This window comes from Bombus fervidus, chromosome 6, assembly GCF_041682495.2.
Source record: "Bombus fervidus isolate BK054 chromosome 6, iyBomFerv1, whole genome shotgun sequence".
Taxonomy (NCBI): domain Eukaryota; kingdom Metazoa; phylum Arthropoda; class Insecta; order Hymenoptera; family Apidae; genus Bombus; species Bombus fervidus.
In genome coordinates, this window is record NC_091522.1 from 14096996 (window position 1) to 14120968 (window position 23973).

Below are 23973 nucleotides of genomic sequence, written 5' to 3' on the forward strand. Positions count from 1 at the left end.
AACAAAGAAAAATCCAATTTCAATTTTATATATAGACTTCTTAAATATAGATCCAAAGTATTGAAAATCAGTTAAACTAATCAGTTAAGCATTGAAACTAAAAGAAAAAGCTTTTTGAACGTTAAGAATTACTCCTAACTATAGTTACTTATATGTGACTAAAGGAAATAAACGATATAAAACGTAATTACAAATAAATTTTATTTAATACTACCAGTAGTTCCAAGTTTCACTATCTTTTTACTTTTATCTTCTTTACTTTTGTCATTTCTTACATAAACTTAACACATACATGTTAAACAAATATTTGTACTCCACCAAAAAATAAAATAAGTTTTCACGTCAGTTATTCATTTACAGTTCAAAGAATCATAGATTCATAGAATCTAATGAAATTAATAATCGGTTTAGAAGATAAAAAAATATGTATTTATTACTGGAACCTTGAAATATTTTTGTCTTTTTTTCCAGGTTAAATTTTTGCAGATAATTTCATATAGCATTTTGCTTTCTGAAAAGCCAAAGTTTGTTAACACACATTTGCATGCGTTGCTTTATTAATGAAACGTATATATTGTGTATACGTTAATATACAGATATTGTTGAAGTAGTGTATGTAGAAGCTAAGGAGGAAACAACGCAAGAATAAGGAAGGGGGTAAGGGGGGTCAGATAAAGCGGTTGACCCTCGCCCCTTCAATGACCCGAGAGATATCGTTCACTAAATTCATTGACGCATCTCAGTCGAGTGCGTGGCCTCTTCTACTATACATCATACTGGTCGGTACTTTTCGTCATGGTCGTTCATTTCGATCGTATGTCAAAACCGGAAATGCATCTTCCAAAATTATTTCTTCTTTTTTCCTTTTTTATCACAATAGCTCGATGTGATGTTCAAAATTCTATTGGTAAGTGATTTCATATTTTATTAAACAGAAGTTTTCACTTGTTTTATAACTATGAGATAAATCGATTGTTAATTTATAATTTATGATTATGATTTTTATTACGTGCAGTATTAGTAGGATCGATGCGCTCTCCTAGTATACCGAAACGTAATCACCATTTTTCATATTATTTAACTCAATCTTCAAGTGATAACGCTTTCTAGGAAAAGATGATACCACAGCACAAATAGCGCTTGGCGAGAAGCGACTCGAGGATCATATTCGCGCGATTTTAAAGCACTATCAGCAAGAAGATCCGATAGGTCTACCTGGTGTGCCTATACCCGATCCCTTGCCAGTACCGGATATGAAGCATTCGTTTTCTATGTATACTATGAATTTCAAACAAATGAATGTTTACGATTTATCGAAATTTCGGATAGTAAACATGGAATCAGAACTGGCTCTGATGCAAGTGAGATTTTTTCCAAGCTTATTTATATATATATATATGTATTCGATGCAAAAGTCTTAAACATGCGAACTACTTGTAACACCGTCGATAATGCAGCTCAATGCAATCGACGATAAATTCACAAATTTTACAGTATTTTGAAAACGAAAGCTTTAGAGGTCTGAAGCGGAAATTTATTTCAATGCCGACTAGCGGTCAATAAATGACAACAATAGTCTATAACATTCGTTATTTAAAGAACAATTATCTATGCGTCGACTCTTCTTTAAAAAGATATCCATCGCTTCGTCTAAGAACGTCTATCATTACGAAAAAAAAAAATACATGCTAATTATACGACTGTAATGTAAAACGTTTCGCACCGGTGACTAATTACAGATACGTCGCGTCGCATGATCGAGCGATCCTAGAATCTTTGCTAAATTGGTTCACACGAATATTATAGAACGAATAAAAAATAATTGCATGGTTACAACTACATCGAATTTAAAAAAAAACGCATTAATATCGATTTTCATTTTGATATGCTTTCAAAAGATTTCAGTGACTCTAAATATGAAAAACCTGAACATTCGTGGATTCTATACTCTCTCTTCTTGGCTATCACGATCGGCTGGTAATTTTACCGTGAAATTATCGGGAGTATACGTGAAAGGACTCGGCAGGCTGGAAGTGGGCAGCGATGGTAAACTGCAAGCACAAAACATCGATTTGGATTTGACATTTGAAAAGATAGACATGGATTTCAAGAATTTGGGCTTCTTGGGCTCTGTGTTTCAAAGCATGATCAATTCTATAGGCACCTTTATTTTTGACAGTATCAAACCTTTCATATTGAAGGAAATAAATACGAAAGCTAGGTAAAGATCATCTAATTTGACATTGTTATGTGCTACAGATAAAAAACGATTACAAAATTTCCAAATATTTTAGGGGCGAAGCTAACAAACAAATCTCACAATTGCCGCAACAATTCCCGAATTCCATATCGCCCTTCGATATGTTAATAACGGAGATCCGCAGACAAATATCTGAAAAAGGCTACGATCCGTTCAAGGTGAAGGATTATAGCCAGACCGTTGGTATATTCACAGTGATGTCGACTCATACTTGGATCACTGGCCTGGGAAGCGTTTACCGAATGGGAAACGTTACCTTAAGCATACAGAACAAAACAGTAAATAATTTGCTTTAATAATTTCCAAAACAGCCTGTTTAAGTTCAAACTTTTTCTATCACAGTTGCGTTACGAGTGAATAACGCGACACGAATGATACCTGTTGATATATTATGTAAACACAACACAATGTGTCTATTTATTAACGTGATTACATCAGTTATTACGTCGTACATCGTAAATCGTAAACAAGCTTTGCTAATTAATTTTAATTATAATCCGTAATTATCTCGGTTCTGCTGTAATCGAATTTGTAGGCGTTGGTGCATCTCTAATAAGTATTGTTTGGTTGCTTCCATTTAAAGGTGTATGCAACGATCGATGCTGGTACCCAAGAAATTGAAGGAAAGACTCATTGGGAAATAAGCGTGATCGGTGGCGTTTTATCAAGAGCCGGTATAGTTTCCTTTACTATACAATATTTCAGGGCTCAAGTAAAATTAAGCCAACCTTTGGACACTCGGCAAAAGCCGAACATGGAAGGTCTTGATCTTGAATTGGGTAATATTCAAGCAAGAGTGCATGGAGCTGGTACCGTCGATTACTTAATCGAAGCAAGCATTAATATATTACCAAACCTTTTAAGGTTCGATCTCGATGTTTATCCGCTTCTACGTATACGATTAGCGTGTTTTTCCATCGATTCATAATGCTATTCAGAAAGGAATAATCTTTTTATAGGTATCAGATAATGGATGCAATAGAAGGACCACTTAAAAGACGTATTCAAATTGAACTAGACAAAGTGGACGTCGAGAAAGAGATTTACGAACATATTCCACACATAGAGGAACATGCTACTAGACATATTCATGGTTTGGTTCCTCCGGAAGAGACGGTTTTGAAAGAGTTAATGCCGTCTCAGGATCAAGATGAACAACCATTTTCGGAAAGTGAAGAAAATCGAGGTCCTTCGTAAAAATTGAACTTATTATAAAGTACGTAAATAATAAAGTACATTAAGCGGTATTTAAATTATTTAAATTTGAAGATACAATTTTTTAACGCTACCAAAGTTACAAAAAAGATCTGTTTACTGACAGAGGTCGTGATAAATACACTGCGCGATACACTGTGTGCTTTGTAAATATTTTCGTTTTATTAAAATATAGTATTAAATTATATTATTGTTATAGATTAATGATAAAGAATCTTCTTATTTCAATATTTAACGTTTATTTACTGAAAAAAACTTTTATTAAAGATACAATAGTGTATACGAGTGTATATTAAACTATAGTTACAAATACAATGCCTATAACAAATTTTTGGCAGGACATTGTGCAATTAAATTTCGTAATATTGAATCATACAGAATATAGATATTATTAATTGAATTGCGTAATAATGCGATTAAATTACTAGTTAAACATATCGGTATAATGATGCCGTTATATAGAAATTCAATTCATGATATTTGTTTTGATCCTTCTTTTCATAGTTATCCATACATATTCATAGATTCTATGTCCGCGGTTCCTATACATTTCAATATATTGACATTTTTACTATTTACAATTATAAGTTACGAAAAACGTGTCAATACATTGAAAAACCTTAGTTACTATTTTTTATACAAGCTCACCAAGGCAATAAGTCAGATGTTAAATACGTAACCTATTACGAATATAAACTAGTATATAGTTAACTATACTGTATAGTGAATCCTAGTTCACTACTATCCACACCATTGGAAAGTCTTGTGAACTAATTTCCCGCGGATATGTGGGTGCTACTATATTTAAAAATAAAATACATTGTATACATAAAGAATATATTTAGGCTGATACTGTACTTTGAATTTTACATTTAAATGTCTTTGACATACTGTTTCAATATATAGGATCTTTTTTAAGCTTAAAGAAGAAGTTCCATGATGAATTTCTATGTATTACACGGGTGTCGATTAGAAGAAAAATGATAATATCATTTATTATTTACGCCTTAATTGCTAGCGCGTTACTTCGTTCGATTGGTACGATTCTTTCTCCTGGTGCTGGTAGAGTGAGTCTTGGAGCAGTGATAGTGAGAATACCATCGGACGACAAACTCGGTTTAACGTGGCCGATATCGTATCCTTGTGGTAACACGTATCGACGCACGAAATGTCTTGACACGTAACCATGTTGATCCTTTTTCTCTTCGTGTTTACCCTCGATGGTAATAGATTTGTCGTCCGTTCTGACAGTGATTTCTTCTGGTGCGAATTGTTGTACATCGACAATCACTTGATATTTGTTTTCATCTCGTTCAACGGTGGTCGAACCTCCAACTTGATGTTCCAAATCTTCTATCATGTTCCTCCATGGCTGGAAGAACTCCCTGAAGGATGGCATTGGTGGTAGTTTCCAGAAATCGTCTCTGGTGCTAAGGCGTTTGAAGTGTTCTTCCAATTCTTGATGATAACGATCCATATCCCTCCACCAGTTGCGGAAAAGATCTCTAGTTACCAGTGCCATATCGATGCGAATGATCTGCATAAGTTAAATGCGTAATTTCTAACGTGTGGCCATCAGAAGCAATTTTATTGAAAAAAAGTTGAAAATTACGAAGGTTAAACATATTCAGTACAAAACAAATTTGGAAAATGAAAATAACGATGAATTTTTAATCAAACGTAACGTTGATATAAGAAAGATCAACATCGACGACGACGTTAGAATAGCATATACAAACGTAAATACTTCGTACTGTTCTATGAAGAAATTAAGTATTGAATGTCACGTCAAAAGCACGTATGTATATACTTGCTGGAATACCAATCGAATTGCACCGTGTTTTTGCGCATTTCAAGAATATCTATTCTTAGATACACGAAATATATCCATAATACGTTATATCAACGTTACGTTGATTCCTGCAAGTTACAACATTTTCTCTCTCTAAAGGTATCCACTTTTATTTTCTTTCGTTTTCGTTTTTCCGTAAGAATAGATAATGAATTATAAATACAATTTAAAACAATGGAAACAAGAATAAGGAAAATAAGTTTGTGATAAAACGATCTAAAAGTTACTTAAATTACTAGAAAACTTTGACGAGATTAAACAAAGTTAGAATACATACCTCTCGTTGGATATCCTTATTTTATAAACCACTCACAAGAAGAAATAATCGTTCGTTTTGTATAAAGTCGTTCGTTAGTAGCTCGGAACGTTGCACGAACCTTGCACTTCAAGTTGCAGTTTTTAACTGACTGCGCAGTATTGCCGGCTGGGGTTTATATTTGATGTGGCGCGCTTTTCGAGATTTTTCGAACTGTTCATGCGCAGACGCATACCGTTTCGAATTTTCTTGCGTCCAAGTCCCTACTCGAATTTACTAGCAACCGTATCGCAACCAATCAACGTTTATTCTTAGCACTAGGCAGCTTCTCGTTTGTTCGGGTACTTTCTACTTTTTTCACACAATTCAAAATACATCGTTTTACATTATGTTTTTCTTTATATTTTCCAATCCATGCATATTTATATTTTTACCTTTTTTGCAAATTATATCTTCTGAATACTTTAGATAACGTGTATAACGTATTTAAGTACATTGTAATATTTTATTTTTTACGACAACTGAAATATTATAACATATTTTGATTATTTTTATATTTAATGAACATGTGTTAAAGTTATCTTAGAGTATAAATCATGATTTCTTCCAGAATATTCGATTACACGAAAGAATTTATTGCTGTATTTGTTTATAGTATTTTTGAGATTTCCTATTTCAGTAACCATAGTAATCTTTACAAACTCTCATTCAGTAGTCATCAGGGATAAATTTAAGATCAATGATGTACTGATGTACGATGATGTAATATTTGCTATTCTAAAAATATTATTTAACGAACAATTTTAATCGATGACGAATGAATTTGTTCCATGATATTTTAGCATAGAGGCTAATTTCGAGAGAACGCAATAAGGAATTGAAAAATTAGCTACTGATTCATACAAGTAGAATAGATACATATATATATCGAACGTTGATTTATGCGTTTGGCATTTCATCCAAAGATAGACATCGTTTCATAAATATGTTGTCTGGATGGTAGCGATCTCTCTATAGTCTTACAAATACTCAATGCACTAAACAATTGCAGTGTCGGTATAATAGGGTACAATCTGTTTCTTTACCGTGGACCGATATGATAGAATTCACCAATCATAAGCGCGAAAAATTTAAAAACTTCTTAATAAAATCACGTTCCTCAGACTAAACTAATAAACAATTCCAATAATCTTTTTACCGCAGAAAATATAAAAGATGAATAAGAACATTTAACAGATATAAAAATGATAATTATAACAAGGAGAAGATAGAATAATAAATAAGGATAGATATTATTTTCATGTATTATTTTTTTTCATTTAATATATATTTCATTTATTTAATAGCATTTTATTTATTCCTAAATGTACCTACTTATCGTATATTTTATAATATTACTTATCCTATTATTATACGGAAGTTTCTAATGGATATAACACTTTATACGGATTAAGTATTTCATTTGGATCCATCATCCGTTTCAATTCGTGCATAAGTTTGATTTCAGAAGAAGTTCTACTCATATGTAGATATTTTGTCTTTGTGAATCCTATTCCATGTTCAGCACTTACGCTACCACGAAGACCAGACACGTATTCGAAAATGAAAGGTTGTAGTTGCGATGCTATTTCAGATTCGTACGACAATATTGAAATCTGGACGTGAATATTTCCATCACCTAATAGGTAGAAAACAAGTAAAAGTATGATTTAACATTAAAGTCTTCAGCTGCTCGAACAAATTCTCAAGTCGTTCGCATATAAACCAATTGAAATGTTTAATAGGTAATTGTTCAGTCATATACCTAGGTGTCCATATCCACTGATTCTTATGATGCGTGAATCATGTAATCGTTCCCTAAGTACCTCTATCACCTTATAGAAAGACGGAAGAGGTATAGAAATATCGTATTTAAAGACATAACCTTCTCGTAATATTCCTTCGCTAATCCGTTCCCTTAGTGCCCATATATTCTAATTGAAAAAAATCACATTTTAATTCTTACCAAAAATATGAATCTTTTGTAAAAAAAAAAAAAAAAAAAAAAAAGAGAAAAAAGAAATCCACCGTAAGTGCGTAAAGTAAAAATTATTACCAAAAGTTTGAAAAGTTTAAAAAACATAAGAGAAAAAATTCACACGTTACAAATCGAAAATGATGTTTAAAGTAAGAACGTAGTAATAAAGCAAAAAGGAATAATTTCAAAAAAATTTCAAATAAACAATATAATTACTAACTTTGACTTTGGTGGGGTCTGAAGTCAGAGTACCGTCTTCGATGATATCGTCGGCAAGCGCTTTCTCTACGAACGAGGCGAGCTTCTCCTCATCGTGATTCGCGTTGCTACCCGAAGTTTCCATCAACACATAAAATTCGTGACCGTCGGTTCTCGATGTTAGTGGACTTTTCTGGCCGAAGGCCTCGATGGAAACATCTAACGACAACTTGTCCATCATCTCGAACGACGACAGAATCTCTCCCAATTCCTTTTTCGCCAGACGAAACGCTTTCAACACTTTGTCGAAACTGTTTAGCCCTACAATAGACGATGAATTCTTACATAGAAATACAGAGGACACTTCCGACAATCTGTAATACCTAAGAACGCGACATTGATGGCCGCAGGAAGCGGTGGACATTGAATCGCGACTTTCGTTACAATTCCCAAGGTTCCCTCCGACCCGATAAAAAGATGCTTCAAATGGTAGCCAGTGTTGTTCTTCTTCAGCGTATTCAAACAATCTACCACGTCCCCGTTCGCCTTCACCTAAAATAAAACGGCTGAACACGGGGAACACTGGCGAGAAAATGTCGCGGTTCGTTCCTCGAACTTTGGAAACTCACGGCTTCGAGACCCAGAATGTTTCCGTGAAGATTACCATAACGAAGAAGTCTCAAACCTCCTGCGTTCGTGGACACGCAGCCGCCAATCAGACAACTACCCTTAGCACCGAGATCAATCGGCATCATTAATCCTACTGTCGCTAAATGATTGTCCAAATCTTCGAGCACGCAACCGGCTTCACAGGTCAGCACCCCTAATGCGAAAAATCGTCTGATAAAAGAATCTTTCGCTTTCTCAAAGTTTGTCATTTAGACAAGGCCATTGCAATATCGATGACCTTGCCTTTTTGTCCGAAATCTCCGATCTTTCTCACTTTCCCATTTCGTATCCCAGAGTATTATCGGTTCGAATTATTTCGAATTTTTACCAACCTGCCAATTCGTTCGTCTCGATGATTTTATTCATAAGCTTCATGGAAATAACGATCTCGTCGAAGACCGGCACGCTACCACCTACTAGGCCCGTATTTCCGCTCTGGGGGCATACAGCTAACCGATTGTCGTTACAAAACTTTAATATGGCAGATACTTCGTCGGTAGTTTTTGGTTTCAATACGAGTGTGCTCTTTCCTGTAAGTAATTCGTTTCAACGCCAAGCAATCTATTATCTATCAGCGCTTACGTTGTTTTTTTTTGTTCGATACGCTATACTCGTCAATTCGCAAGCAAGACATGGAACGTCGTTACGACACCGAGATACCTTATTACTTCGTACGAAGACGTAAATTCGATTTAAAATTCGTAAAAATTTATACAGCACAGTCCGAATGATCGACGAGGAGCGCTGTTTTCTCTTACCTCTGACGATCTTTGAGTAATCTATGTTGTATCCTTCGCATTCTTCTGCATCCGTGATGACCCTGTTTCGTCCGAGCAATTCATTGAAGAATGCCACGTGATCATTGGAAATGTTCGCGTACGGGCCTCTTTTCACTTTGTATCTATCGCACGTGAACGCCGGTTTTGTAGATAAAAATCGAAATGTCGAGGTATACCGGAGCGTCCTAAGCAGCGTTCGGGAATTCATATTCTGTAAAAGATTCGCCTTGTCGATTCAAAGTAATTCGCATCGGTGTTACCGGCGTTTCTTTTATCATCTGCAAGGAGATCCGTTCGTTGCGAGCGCACGAATCTCTTCCGGTGTCACGCCAATCTACTATTTCCGGTGGCGTATTCCGTGATTAGCGACTCGATTGATCTCCGAGAGAAACGTTCGTGATAATTTAAACGTTCCTTTAATTTTTACTACGGAATTACATTTCAACTCATCGGCGATTGGATAAATTTAGTGCAACGAGTATTTTTACTCACCGCGGTTAAAGCTTGTGGATGGCAGTGTCTAATTGAAACAGAATATTTCCGTAACCCGGTCAAAAATTCAACCGATGAAAATATCCGTGGGAGGATCGAAGCGATATTTAAATGCTACAGCGTGATTAATTTCTGTGTTACGTTATATTAAGTATCAAGATGCGATGCGTGGATCGTAGTTAGGTTTTTGTTTAACGCTTTTAAATGTTTAAATCAATACGAACGAAAATAATTATAAAGTATCGTATATACTATTTGTTATAAGATGAAAGAACGTGTATACGACAACAAGAGCTAAGAAAAAGAAAATCGAAGAAAGGAACGGAAGGAAGAACGATAGGATGAAATTTCGTGATTCTCAAATGATATCGTGATAGCATGGTAAAAACCAGGCGTGGCGTAATTACGGGCCCGGGGCTGCTTCCATTTTCTACGCGCTAATTCACCTCTGATGCTCAATCGACGGACATCGAATATTATAATCCACAATGAATGTTGATGGGTAACTCCCCTCCTTCTTACGCACTACCCCCTACCTGCCCCCAGTCAGTCAAGAGGATTCGCGGCGACGCGTGGTAGAATTACAATTGTACGAAGCGGTGGGGAAAATAAGGTCAGGGGTAGAGGGATCGAAAGAGCAAAGAGAGAATTCGATGGAAAAAGAGGACGAATCGACTGACAGAGATGCAAATCTGTTGAGGCAAGAGGAAAGAGGAGAACACGAATCGGAGAGAGAGAAGCCAGTAAGAGATTGGAGTGGGAAGGGGACCAATCGTCGCGATGACTAATACATTCTGCGTTTCGATGTACATGCATGAACTCGGTTCGCTTGTGTATGCTTTGCTTGTAGCAAAGAATACGACACTCTTTCGCTTCGCATACATATACATACACGTATACATGGTCGCGCAGCTGTGTACAGCAGAGAATCCGACACACAGAAACTCGACTACGAACACAAAGGAACGAAATATACGTACGATATTCAGTGGGACATAGATGTAGTCGATATAGATGTAAGATATTGCTATATCGAAACGTACGATACGTAGCTACGGGTTTCTAAGGAAGGACGCATGCGCGACACCGCCAAGGAGTAAAGCTAATTTCTCAGTGGCGGCTCGAATCATTAACTTGTTACCTTGGCAACCCCGGTCGACCTAAACCATTGGCTGTCGCTTTCCCCCACTTTCCCTTTGCACGCTCTATCGGTCGAACAACAAACTACACACGCCGCCACACTCCTTCGTGGAATATTGTAATTTTCCTAACCTCGCGTGGACAGGAGTATAGACTGTCGCTGTTTCATTCGACTCACACAATCATGCTATCGGACATATACTGTTGTATGTATATGTCAGGCATGCCACCGTAGGGACGCGGTTGCTGGGATTGGCGCGACCACGATTCTTCCTACCCTCTGCACGGAACATTCTACTGTCTCGCTCTTTGTCGAAATCCATGACCGGTATTAGAAGATGACCGATAAATCAGCTACGTTTAGCGCTTTATTATATGTACACCTTCTCTAACATTTTATATCGAATCACGATATTGGTTATTAACAATTCTTAACACTGCATATATGTATAGTAGCACGTACATATATGTTGTACGTATATAGAATCCCTCTTAATCATAGCATAAAGATATAGAAAAAAGAATACATTTATAGGAAAAGTACATATTGGTGATGTTAGTTAACGAAGCGCGGATGAATTAAATCTATAAATAATAGCAAATAAAATTTCAAACTTATAATTTACAATCGATACTAAGTAAGAATCATTACACCATAACGTTTAGGATGTAATAGTAGACCATTTAAGTCACAGTTTTAACAATTTAAACTAAATATAAAATAACATAAATTTTATGTTTTCAAGTAAACTAGTATTTTATCTCGTAATTGAAAAATATAATTATAGTTTTTTGCGAAAAATTATCGTCCCCATAAAGGCAAAAAAGCCAATGATATATGAAATCCCATTACAAGGTTTTGAACAGGACAGTATGAAGCTCAACTTAGAAACAGCTGTGCCAGGAACGTAGCGTATATTCGCGAAATTGGATCGAAAAGTACCAAAAATTGAAAAATTTACAAAAATTATTATTTATATGAATATAATAGTCTAATTTTAATAAATAGTTATATAAAATTCAATTCTGAATGTATACATCCATACACATAGCCACACGTACACGCACACGCATGTACGCGTATTTAATTTTGTATTATTTATGCATTTTAAAAACTTTATTCACTTTCAAAATCTATCTTTCTATAATTAATTATACCGAATTATTATGTGGCTACTGCGGATTACTTAGAAATAATTCTAATTGATAATCGATTATAAAACTATTTATTTTCCTTAAACAATTCGTTAGAGTATCACGGTTGACGGTTTTATATATATTATTATGTATGTTCATTGTACATATAAAAACAAGATAACAATTGTATTAAAAGATGAAATTATATTGTAACTTCGATGATATATGCATTAACAACGTAATAAACAATGTCGAGTACGATACGTGATTTTATCATAAATAAATTACATTAGAAATATTCAATCTTAAAGAAATATGTAGTACATATATAAAAAGGTAATATAAATATTAATGAAAAAGATTTTTACTTTTCATACATTCAAATATATAATAGAGTTATGTAGAAATATTATAAGGTATGTATAATATTCATGAATAACATAGAATTTTAATACAGGTAGACTAAAAAAGATAAAGTCCAATAATATAATGAAATGCAACGGGGAATTATGTGACTAGATTCGTTCCTGATGGTATCGTGAAGTTATACTGCGAAATATTCTGCAGACTATAATCACGTATACATGCAGCAGACGGGTAGTAATTGTATTAGTGAAGAGTGTACAAGTATGTGAAGTAAGAGTATGAGTACCGTTACGGGGCATGCGCCTCCAGCCACCATATCCAATGGCCCCGCCTTTCACGGTGCAAACGATGCCTTTGGGATTTGTCCTCGCTGGACCAATGAGCGAACGAGTTTGTCATACGCGACGGGAGAGGTGAGGTTGTAGGAAACGAAGTGGTGGGAAGCAGACAGGAAGAGGGGTAGGGGGGAGGGAAAGATTTGAGAGAAGCGAGGGGTTCCGCAGATCGTGTGGGAGCAGGGAAGCAGACAACGAATACGACGATTGCTTACGAAACCTCACGACGTCAACGTATAACAAAACTTTGTTTAAAATACTCACAGTGCTTTTTAAAAATCTATGAAACACAGACGTGTATGATTGAAAGTTTGGTCAAGTTAACACTGGAATCGTGAGGTGACAGTTTCTACGGCGTGTTCGAAAACGTGATAGGTGTGACTGCGCAGTCGCCATGTGAGTACCTGAACAAGTATCTGAAACTCCATGTTATACCGTGTATTTTGGATCTTTAATATTTCTTTGTTATATATTGTTGATATATCGATAATAATCACACTATATTCTACGTAACATTTCATGATAACCGACAAATGTAACAAATACACAACACACAACACACTGCATTATATCCCGCCGGATCTTCGAACGTGCTTTATTTTGTAATCCAATATGTCGGCGTTAGGGACGCTGTTCGGTATTCACCGAGATACAATTCCTCTACTGTGCGTCTTATAATTTTTTGATAAATTACCGCTGAATAGATAGTTTCTAAAGAACCGTGTGTGTTGTTATTCTCATTATCGTCGATATTACCATTATGGCGAAATCCATGTTGTCAACCGCCCCCTGGTACGGTCGCTTCTCCCCTTCTCTTATTTTTCTTTCCCCCTTCCTCCTACTTCTCTCTTCAACCCCACTTTCAATCGTATTTCCCGCTCAGTGAGATATATTCCCTCTTTCTCTCTGAACCCCTCATCATACTACTAATTATGGTGCTAGTAAGACGACATTTTGTTCGTTCTATCTAAAACTCAAGATGGATCATGTGTTTTCAGTTCATCGATACTTTGAACTCATGCATGAATACAGATTTCTTCTTTACCATCTGATCATCGTGTCTTAACTGTTTTCACCCTTCCGATGTATATATTTCTTTAGATACATACCATATATATTATTTCTTTATTAAATTAATTTATCAAATATTTTGTATACTACCAAACTTTATGTCAGTGCCACACAAATATTTCTAACCTGATATATTTTTATAATGTTTAATATAATTAACGTTATTAACTATTTGAATAGTCAATGATCTCATACAAGTAATTGACAACTATCCCAAAATTATTGCAATTTATCAGAATTTATATACTATGCACATGGAAAACTTCGAAGAGTATACAAAATTATAGGTTATATGAATATCATTAGCATCGCTTCTAAATTTATTTCACTTCATATTTTTTAACTTTAAAACACTAAACAATAAAATGATATTAAAAAATTATTATCTGAAATAAATTATATAGCTTTATATTTATGAAATAAAATATACCGTAACACACTGCACTATGTTTACGATTAATTTAAGTGCTTTTTCCATCTTATGTTTACATTTCAATGTGTGTTGTAATTATTATTCTAATTCGTGCAATGAGCAATATGATGATTTTTTATAATGATTGTTGTTATGTTTAGTACCTTGTGTATTCTATGTATGATCATTTATCTAAGGTTATTTCTCATATTCAAAATATTGAACATTATACATATTTTATAATAAAATAAGTAATACTATGTATTATATATCAAATAAGTTAATAAATTAATATAATGATATATTTTGTTTATCGCAAATTTCATATTTTCATATATAATTACATTAAATATTATGAATTAATTTTTACATACATTGGTACTAAACAAAATGACTTTTTATGTTATAAGTATGCAACAGTTAATTCTTTATTGTAAAACACTTACATTTAAAGTAATATTTGCCACTTCATTCACCTTCACACTTTATTATTGATATTTCACGTCGTAATAAACGAAGAAGAGAAATCAAATTTGAACGCTCCACATTTCACGTGTATCAAGTTATCAAGGTTATGAGCAATAAACATTGCGTAATTATTTTAGATATCTTTACACTAAATATGTTGCAATTAACGTTTCGATATATTAATTGATAAAAGATTTATATTATGTATAGCTATTTCTTTGTTTCTAAAAATTTATAAAAAATTTACATCAACTTTTTAGTTAAAATTATTATAAGATCTATGCTCTAATAAATATTTGTTTGAGAGTGAGAGAAAATGAATGAGAGAGAGGGGAGGGGGGATTATATTAAGTAGAACTGTAAATAAATTATATAAAATGTAAATAATTGTTATTTTCAATATATAATATTAATCTACTTTATACTTATAAACCTATCTATGTGAAAAATATTAATCTTCCTTTTAGGTGCAGCAGATTAAAAAGATTAAAAGTGACATTTTAATAAGAAATCTATATAAAATGGCAAGGAAAAAAAACATTGAATTGTTAAGAATATAAGAGCAGGAAGAGTACTTCTTGAAGGAAGTTTATCTAAAAAGGTATAAGGAAACATGACAGATGTTAAACCAATTGGAATTTCTCAAAATCAGCCACAACAAACACAACAACAGTCACAGCAGCAGCAACAAACACAGCAACAACAGCAACAGCAGCAACCACAACAACAACAATCTCAACCACAGCAAATGATGATTGCAACCCATGATATTCAACAACAGCAAAATGTACAGCAACAACAACAGCATGTTCAGCAACAATCATCTCAGCCACAACAAGTACAGCAGCAAGCGCAACAGCAAGTACAATCTCAGCAAGTTCAACCACAACAACAAATTCAACAGCAAGTGCAATCACAGCAACAAATGCAAGTGCAGCAGCAGGTACAGCAACAAGTGCAACAGCAAGTACAACAACAACAGCAACAACAACAACCTCAACAACAACAATCTAATAGTGGACCACATAACGTTGTTCCTACTCAAGTGCAGGTACAGCCACAGGTAGCAGCAATTATGCCCCAGCAACAGGTAAAAATTTACACAAAGGCATATTATTATTGAGACAGCTTTAAGCAGTAGATTTAAAATTTTTCATCTTTGAAAATAAAATATTTTAGGGTGCTGTTGCAGTGTCAATGCAACATCAGCAACAGGGTGTTGGAGGTGTATCTATGACTTTATCTGGTCAACAAGGAGGAACAACTATAACTACTATGGCTGCGCATCCACAAGCAGTACAAGTTATTCAACAACCTATGCAAAACCAAGCATATCATTTGCAACAACTTTACAACACCCAAGGAACTCCACTATTGATGCCAGGAAATTTAGCTCTCCATCCTGCAGGCATTAATCCTTCGTCCATACAGGTATTTAAATACAATCCTGATGTTTACTATTATTGAAGTATATAAGTTCCTTTCTAAGTAGAATACTTTACAGGTCATTACAGCTGGAAAGCCATTTCAATCTGCTGCTCAATTGACACCTCATATGCTAACGACAGCATCGACACCAGGTCAAGGAGGTGGTCATCCTGCAGCTGGAGGAACTAAAGTTCAAGGGTTCCCTACAGGTTATTTACCAGTACCTACATCAGCTACACCTGGTGCAGGACAAACTCTGGTATTTGGTCAACTTGGTGTACTGGGTTCTCCACAACCACCTCCATCTATACAACAACAGCAGCAGCAGCAGTCTGCAAACAAACAAGATCAAGTACAAAAGGTATTATTATGTTAATTTTATTTTGTAACAAATATTCTATATTTAGTTCATATTTTATATATATTGTTTTCAAAATGTGTAGTATACTACGTGTACAGCGGCTACTCCGTCCGGCGGACGAGGTGGTATGCAATTTGCTCCTTGGCAATTTACACCACAAGTTGCTTGGACTGGAATACAACCACCGGCGCTTCTAACTAATCAAATATTCATTAGAGGTCCTACTCAACCTGATATGTTTATACAAAGTCCACAACCAATCCAAGCTCATAATGGTTAGTTGCAAATGGTTTAATAAATTTTGTATTGTCAACTGAACTAATTTATCATCATCATATTTGACCAGCACTAGCTACGCAGCAACAAATTCAGGGAGTACAACAAATTGCTGCAGCTAGTGGAAAACCAAAGGTAATGGATATACAACAACAACAACAGCAACAAAGTAAGCAAAGTTCAGGTGGACAACGACCTTTGAGTATTTTGCCGTCCTCTTTACAAGCAGTACAAGCTGCTAACATACGAGCTGCCAGTTCTGTTTCAACGCAAACTGTTCATGGAGTACAAACTACGGTACATGTACAGGTTACTATAATTAATAGCAACAGTTAGAAAAATGATTTCGACTGCTGCAATTTTCGAATCACGTGCAAACATATAGAAGTTTTTCTTCTGTTTTCGTATAATGAAGAAGAAGTTTTTTTTTTATGTTTTATAACTTAGAGTGGCAAAGGAAGCGGTAGTAGCGGTAAAGGCCGTGGTAAGCCATTGCAATCGCCGCAACAACCGCAACAACAGTCACAGCAAACGATGCAACAACAACATCAACAGGTTTTTATTCAACAGAAACAGCATACGCAGCAGCAACAGCAGATGCAGCAACAGTATCAACAGCCGCAAGTGCAGCCATCGCAACAGCAAATACAACCAAAACCAATAATGAGTGAGATGACGTTTCATATACATACTATTTATAGAAAAATGATATAGGTTTTTGTATATCTAATTGTTACTTTTTTTACAGCGAACATGGCTCTGCAACAACAACAACAACCAGGTGTAGTCCTTAGTGGGGAACGTCCGATTATGCCCGTAGTTTCGGTGAGCGGAGTTGGCGTTGCTACATCTCAAATGAGTCAAGTACAACAATCTCCCATGTCTGCTGTACAACAATTACCATTACAAGTATTAAACATTTTATTTCCTGCAATAAAGTTTCCTTAATTTAATTAAAAAATATTTTCATTATATGTAATGTAATTTTTCTAGGCAATCAATTCGACAATAATTGGTAGTCAAATAGTTAGTGGAACAACACAGGTTCAAACGATGTCTATGATAAATCAGTCAGCGGATCAACAAACACATGATAATAACAATTCTGCAATAATGATTGCATCACCCGATCGTAATCACCAAGCTGAATGTTCTTTAGCATTACCATCTGCTGCAAATACTCCTACAGCAAATGAAGAGAATTCTAAATCAATATTGAAAAAGGACGATCCAATTCCAATAGAAGAAGTGACTATATCTCAGCCAGAAACGACAGGTTTGTTGATGATATATACTACTGTGACATTCAATAAATGTATATGTATTTATATATTTTGTATAAGCATTTGCATCTCATTATTGTCATAGATGGGGACCAATCTAAGATAACTTTAAAAGATGAAGAAAATTTGTCGGTAAAGTTAGAAGAAAAATCATGTAGTAATCCTTTAGCAGGATTAGCAAATACGATTAATTCTATTACGAATGGTATCAACAATGAAGACTCAGCGGCAATTCCTGCTTCTGTATCGGTTAGCGCAAATAGTAAACATGTACCACCAAAGGCAATGGTCAAACCACAAGTTCTTACACATGTAATTGAAGGGTTCGTTATTCAAGAAGGTACAAGCTTAATATTTTATATAGATGTTATTGTATTATTAATAGATATCATTATATTACTTTATATTTATATTATTGATATTTATATAAATATTTTAGCGTCTGAACCATTCGCTGTTAATCGAACGTCATTGAATAATACAGGTAATCAAGAAACAGGTAATATTTTAAACCGTAGTACTAATTCATCATCTGAAAGAGATAGTCACGAAGAACCTCCAAGTAAGATTTAAAAATTCAATATTTTTTTAATATATGTGTATCTTTTTGCTGTAAGATATAAAATGAATCATATGTATTTATTGTGTATGATAGAGAAAAAACATGCACCCAATTATCCGAATGACGAAGATGTAAATAATGTTCAAATGGGAAAATGCGAAGCTTGTGGTAATTTGGTAGATGAACAAAATACTAAATTCAAAAAAGAGAAACGGTTTTGTTCCTCTAGTTGTGCGAAGAGGTTAGTAAATAAATTATTTCGTAAGTTAGTTATTGGACTTGCAGAAAAATGTAATATAAATTTTGAATCAAATAGCAAAAAGCGGGAAGCAAGAGATCGTGACGGTACTGAAAAACAATGGACTGAGATAGAGACTGAATCAAAAACTGATGGAGATATAAAAAAGAACGGAGAAGAAAAGTCATTATCTAGTACAACTACTAGTTCTTCCGTTGATGAAACACTGCCGAAAGTTAATCCTGTGAAGTGGACGGTATAGATATATATACATAAATTTATTAAAAATGAAGAAAACTGATATAATCGAAAACTCCTGCTTTTTACAGGTTGGTGAAGTATGCGATTTTATACGCGGATTACCAGGGTGTGCTGATTACGCGGAAGATTTTGCTATTCAAGAAATAGATGGTCAAGCACTAATGTTACTCAAAGAAGATCACCTTATGTCGGCCATGAGCATAAAATTGGGTCCTGCATTGAAAATCGTAGCCAGAATTGATTCAATGCGCGTGGAGTCGTCAAATTCTAATCCTACAACTAATAGTTCGTAAATGTTTATTGTTTAAGATTTTTATTCGCAGAATTTCAAATTGCAGCCTATGGGCTACAGGGTTTGTGCAAGTATTTGATCGAATCATAGAAGTAAGACGTTCAAAAAAAAAATGAAATCAAGATATTTTTTCGTTTGATAAAAATATTATATTTTTTCAAACGAATAAAATATCGATTATTAAGGTTCAGTACTTTCAATTCTACATTTATGATTTAAAGATCGATCTATGTAAGACTAAGTTCCGTATTATTTTGTTGTTACATGCAAAGTAACGATATTAATATTTTAAATTTGGTGTACTATATTGTCGAAATATACAAATCCACTTTAAAGGGTAAGTCTTACACTGATTGATTTTTATAAATGTAAATAGCATTCAATTATTGTAACTTTTCGTTGAAATTGAAATGTATGTATATCTGCTTTGGAAAATTTTTCTAACATACTGCTATTTAACTAGTATGATCAAGAAACTGAGTACAAATTATGTCTATTACACAAAAAAAAAAAAAAAGATAAAGCATTGTATATAAAGTATCCGGCGTATGTACGATGTATTTTGTACTCGAAAATTCCTTTTGGAAGCTGTATAAAAACTATTGCCTTCTGTAAGACTTACAATAATCTCGAAAAATATCTGGCACTTTCAAACGGTTAAGCTTTGTGATGAATAGCATTTTTCGTACATAAAAATTTTAAATTGAGGTACAAAGTATTTGAAATGATGCGATAACACCTTTGACTATGTTTTACTTTGTAAATGTATCATGTGCACTCGACTTAAATAAGTGTAAATATTAAACAAAATGTTTATTTAATATACAAATTTTATAACATAAAAATATTTTATAGTTGTTAACACTAGTTGACCTTCCATTTAGAACTAGATATTAATTTAGATACAACATACTCTAAATGCAAGAAAAATATATTTTAATTTATAAAATATGTGATGTTGATCAAGAAATAAGGCACATTATATAATATCCTATAAATGTGAAACATACTCAACAAAATGAAATGAGTATGAATGTATTATATCATTATTCAACATTTGCAATTGCCAACAATGTGAATATAATAGTAATTGTCTAAATGTTTATTAAGTAGATTTATTAATTTTGTATTTAGTAGCACAGAGATCAGCATATAATTATAAAAGAATGTATTTCAAAATTAATATTTTAACAAAGAAAATATTTGCATTTACGAAATGCACAGTATTTTCATATTACAATCTATATTTAATTTTTAATAATACTTTATTAATAGTGATAAAAATCAAGCATTACAAGTTTTATCTGTAACAAGTAATTAGACAAAGATATAGTATATGCAAAAATAAAATACAAAATGCATTTGTTATTTCAAGATTTCTCAGGGTATAGTCTTATATCTTTTTATATTGATTTGAATGGCACCTGAGTAACAGATGTGCACAATTGTGATGACATTTAAATAAATTAGAACTCTAAAAATATTATGAATTAAAGTTTACGCACAAGTGTACTTTCTCTCCTATATTTTAACAAATATTTCATGCATCACCTACGCATATTTTAAATTTTCTAAATATGACAATGTCCTCTAAAATATATAAAATAAATTCAATATTAGTGAATGAAAATAATTCTAAACATTTTATTTAAATTAGTATTTTATTACAATCTGCATACATATCCTAATTTACTTTTTTACTTTAATTAACAGCTGCTACATATTTTCCTTCTTCTAATAATTCTTCATCATTCTTCATTTGTATTTCTCGTAGCGCTGGTCGAATATATCGAAAATAACAAAACCCTTTATACGCTAAAGCTATTCCAGAAACTACTGTTATACCCATTAATACCGTTACAGTTCCTCTGTGAAGTTTATCTAAAATATAGCTCCTTTTCGCATATTTTGGCAACATTTTTAATAATATTTTTGTCTGTATCAACAGTTTTTAAAACATATAAACCTGGAAAACGTATAATTACTATCACAAATCGTGTAACTAAGAAACGTAATAAAATGTATTTCAGTTTATATTATTAATTACGTAATTTGTTACAAGCACCTACTCTATACGAGAGTAAATAAAATAACAGTGTATTATAGAGTTAAAAAGCTTTTAACTTCTATCTTTCTTCTAAAGATCAAGCCTTTTATATATAAGGTTAGGAACGCGTTTGGTGCTCTCTACTCAAATAAATACTAAGCTGATACACGTTCGATGTAAGACGTAAGTCTAACGCGTTGAAAAATAAACGAACCTATAATTATGCAATCTTTTTTTCAATCAAATGAGGTAACAACTTGAATATTGATAAATTTGATATATTTCTGTACTTCGTATTTCATAACATTTAAATAAAAAATATAAAAATCATTTCTAAAAGTTACTATTTAATTCTTGTACAATTTATATAGATTTTTACATAATTGTGTATTACATTTTTATAATATATTTAATAATTTATAATATATTTTATGATATAATTATTTATTGTATTCTTATATTTTAAAACACTTAAATAGATTTTAACAGAATTATTTCCTTAATAAATCCTCCTCCTCTCCTTTAAAAGTGTTAATTTTTTAGAAATTCATTAAATATTGTTGAATCTACATCCAAAACTATCTCATCCAATGAAGGCCCTTGTTGTGTCACTGGCAATTCTAAAATAAAAATAAGCTTCACAAAACTGACTTTAAAATTAAGTTAAACTTGCATCCTTGAAATATATTAAAACACACTTGATATGGATCCTGTTGCTTTGTATTCCCTAAGCTCTTCTTTAAAAGCTTCATCAAATGTTTCACGTCTTTCTTTCATCATTTTCTGCTGTTTAAGTTCATATTTTGATACTCTCTCAATATGTTCATCAGCCAATTTTGCTAAAATTTACGTTCAGGTTTAGCATTTTTATAATTAGCACATTTTAAATATTATACAAGCTACCTTTAATAACATTTAGTTCTGCAAGTTTTTTCTCCTTATATAAGGCTAATTGAAATCTGTGATCCAATTGTCTACTTTGCAAATCTAACATTTCATTTAAATTTTCTAATTGATATATAGCACCTTCTACCTCCTCAAACATTTCTTGTAATGTTCCTTTAATAACATGAAGTATTTATGATTAATTTTTATATTATTCTTGAATTACAAATGCATTTAATATAGGAATACCTATTTGGTCCATAAGATCCTGTATTGCATTGTTGATTTTCGGAATATAAGCTAAAGTACTATTTAAACACGTAATGTTTTTCCATTCTTGTTCAAGTTTTTCATAAATAGTTCCAATGAGTTTATCAGCTTCTTGAGCTTTACCCGCATTTTCTTCTGCTAACTCATGTAGTTCATTCCATTGCAATTGAAATCTATGTAAGATATCAGCTCCTGCATTGTAATTAACATTTCTGATGTTGCCAGTCTTTTTTTGTTTTGGATTTTCAACAACAGTTAATCCTCTAATACTAAAATAACAAAGTTAGTCCAAGACTTATATAAAATACATAGTAAATTATCTTTAATTTTAGTTTTTATTTATATAAGGTTAAAATTAAATCTTTTACCTAGCAGATATACCTTCTTGAACTGTTTGAAACTTGTTACGCAAAGTGCTAAACATGTTTATAAATTATTTTATTTTAAATTTATGATTATAATGGTATATATAATTCAAGTCTTTCAAATTAGTTAATACTATTGCATAAATTACTAATAAAATTTAATTTATTATATTATATTTTCTATATGTAAAGTGTACTATTAAATGTATCATTATCATATGAAATAATTTTTTTGTTGACACATGTATTATCAATAATGAAAATTGTTCATACCGAGTTGATTTTCATAGCTTATATCAAATTGATCACTTGTTTGCATTGAAATACTGATATAAGATAACACATATTAGTTCACAATATTTATAATGAAAAGTTATTGTAAATATTAGCAGCGTCAATATAACCTCTATTTTGAAGACACTAATAGTAGCTTATTTATATTCATTCATGTAGTATTGCATGTAGAAACCTCCAAAATCAATTGTTAATGACAACTTAAAACATTTGAAATTATAATTCGAATATTAATTTTAAACATAATAAATATAAAATTAGTCAAATTACATATAATATAATAAAAAATTCATTATTCAACATATCATTCATGATTTTTACTTAATCCAAACATATAATTAGTTTATGTACATATGTTTTAATTTCAATACATTTTTTCATATTTTGTGAAAGATATGACACTGCGCAACCTTTCTGTTAGTTGGCAACACTGATAATGACAATCCATGCACACAGACATATGTACATTTCCTCAAAAATAATTACTTTTTGTTTTAAACTACAAATAATGGTATTGTAAATTTCTAAAATACATAAAATAATAATTTTTTATATATCGAATGTTAATACATAATATTCCATTAACATTATGTGTGTTAGATTTATAAAAGATATAATTTTACATTTACAAATTTTAGTTTACATGTTAAGTAATAAAAATGTTAACTATTTATATTCATATGGATTCGATATTATACTATGCTATACTATAAGGATAATTGTAAAGTAAGCATGAATAAATAA

At 32.7% G+C, this 23973-nt stretch overlaps 5 protein-coding genes across 11 annotated transcripts; 2 read left to right on the top strand and 3 right to left on the bottom strand.

Annotated features, from left to right (window-relative positions):
* Positions 1-722: 722 nt before the first annotated feature.
* LOC139987959 (uncharacterized) lies at positions 723-4878 on the top strand. Its single transcript, XM_072004804.1, has 6 exons — positions 723-907; positions 1111-1361; positions 1899-2221; positions 2295-2538; positions 2844-3124; positions 3220-4878. Exons 1-6 carry the CDS (start codon positions 796-798, stop codon positions 3455-3457), a joined length of 1449 nt encoding a protein of 482 aa, XP_071860905.1. The 5' UTR covers positions 723-795; the 3' UTR covers positions 3458-4878.
* Positions 3692-5759, bottom strand: LOC139987966 (protein lethal(2)essential for life). Its single transcript, XM_072004816.1, has 2 exons — positions 5605-5759; positions 3692-5012 (listed from the first exon to the last, which is right to left on the bottom strand). Exon 2 carries the CDS (start codon positions 4995-4997, stop codon positions 4476-4478), a length of 522 nt encoding a protein of 173 aa, XP_071860917.1. The 5' UTR covers positions 4998-5012; positions 5605-5759; the 3' UTR covers positions 3692-4475.
* Positions 5760-6869: 1110 nt separating this feature from the next.
* On the bottom strand, positions 6870-14777 carry D2hgdh (D-2-hydroxyglutaric acid dehydrogenase). Of its 3 annotated transcripts, none has more exons than XM_072004801.1 (8): positions 14646-14777; positions 9226-9457; positions 8800-8997; positions 8428-8621; positions 8182-8350; positions 7821-8119; positions 7388-7556; positions 6870-7261 (listed from the first exon to the last, which is right to left on the bottom strand). In XM_072004801.1, the coding sequence occupies exons 2-8, from the start codon at positions 9452-9454 to the stop codon at positions 6993-6995; spliced, it is 1527 nt and encodes a 508-aa protein (XP_071860902.1). In that variant the 5' UTR covers positions 9455-9457; positions 14646-14777; the 3' UTR covers positions 6870-6992. The 3 variants fall into 3 exon arrangements, with proteins under 3 accessions (XP_071860902.1, XP_071860901.1, XP_071860903.1); XM_072004800.1 differs by lacking the exon at positions 14646-14777 and adding an exon at positions 13121-13159; XM_072004802.1 differs by lacking the exons at positions 8800-8997; positions 14646-14777 and adding an exon at positions 13121-13254.
* Positions 12885-20317, top strand: LOC139987952 (uncharacterized). Of its 4 annotated transcripts, none has more exons than XM_072004789.1 (14): positions 12885-13112; positions 15135-15757; positions 15847-16098; positions 16172-16456; positions 16539-16731; positions 16803-17041; positions 17180-17399; positions 17481-17641; positions 17726-18008; positions 18101-18355; positions 18455-18577; positions 18671-18818; positions 18894-19071; positions 19145-20317. In XM_072004789.1, exons 2-14 carry the CDS (start codon positions 15281-15283, stop codon positions 19367-19369), a joined length of 3039 nt encoding a protein of 1012 aa, XP_071860890.1. In that variant the 5' UTR covers positions 12885-13112; positions 15135-15280; the 3' UTR covers positions 19370-20317. The 4 variants fall into 4 exon arrangements, with proteins under 4 accessions (XP_071860890.1, XP_071860893.1, XP_071860892.1 ...); XM_072004792.1 differs by having other exon boundaries at positions 16803-17029; XM_072004791.1 differs by lacking the exon at positions 12885-13112 and adding an exon at positions 13257-13381.
* Positions 20318-21009: 692 nt separating this feature from the next.
* Positions 21010-23664, bottom strand: Dysb (dystrobrevin binding protein dysbindin). Of its 2 annotated transcripts, none has more exons than XM_072004811.1 (6): positions 22939-23664; positions 22550-22839; positions 22319-22474; positions 22114-22254; positions 21434-22051; positions 21010-21334 (listed from the first exon to the last, which is right to left on the bottom strand). In XM_072004811.1, the coding sequence occupies exons 1-5, from the start codon at positions 22992-22994 to the stop codon at positions 21999-22001; spliced, it is 696 nt and encodes a 231-aa protein (XP_071860912.1). In that variant the 5' UTR covers positions 22995-23664; the 3' UTR covers positions 21010-21334; positions 21434-21998. The 2 variants fall into 2 exon arrangements, with proteins under 2 accessions (XP_071860912.1, XP_071860911.1); XM_072004810.1 differs by having other exon boundaries at positions 21434-22035; positions 22939-23661.
* Between the last annotated feature and the right edge of the window lie 309 nt (positions 23665-23973).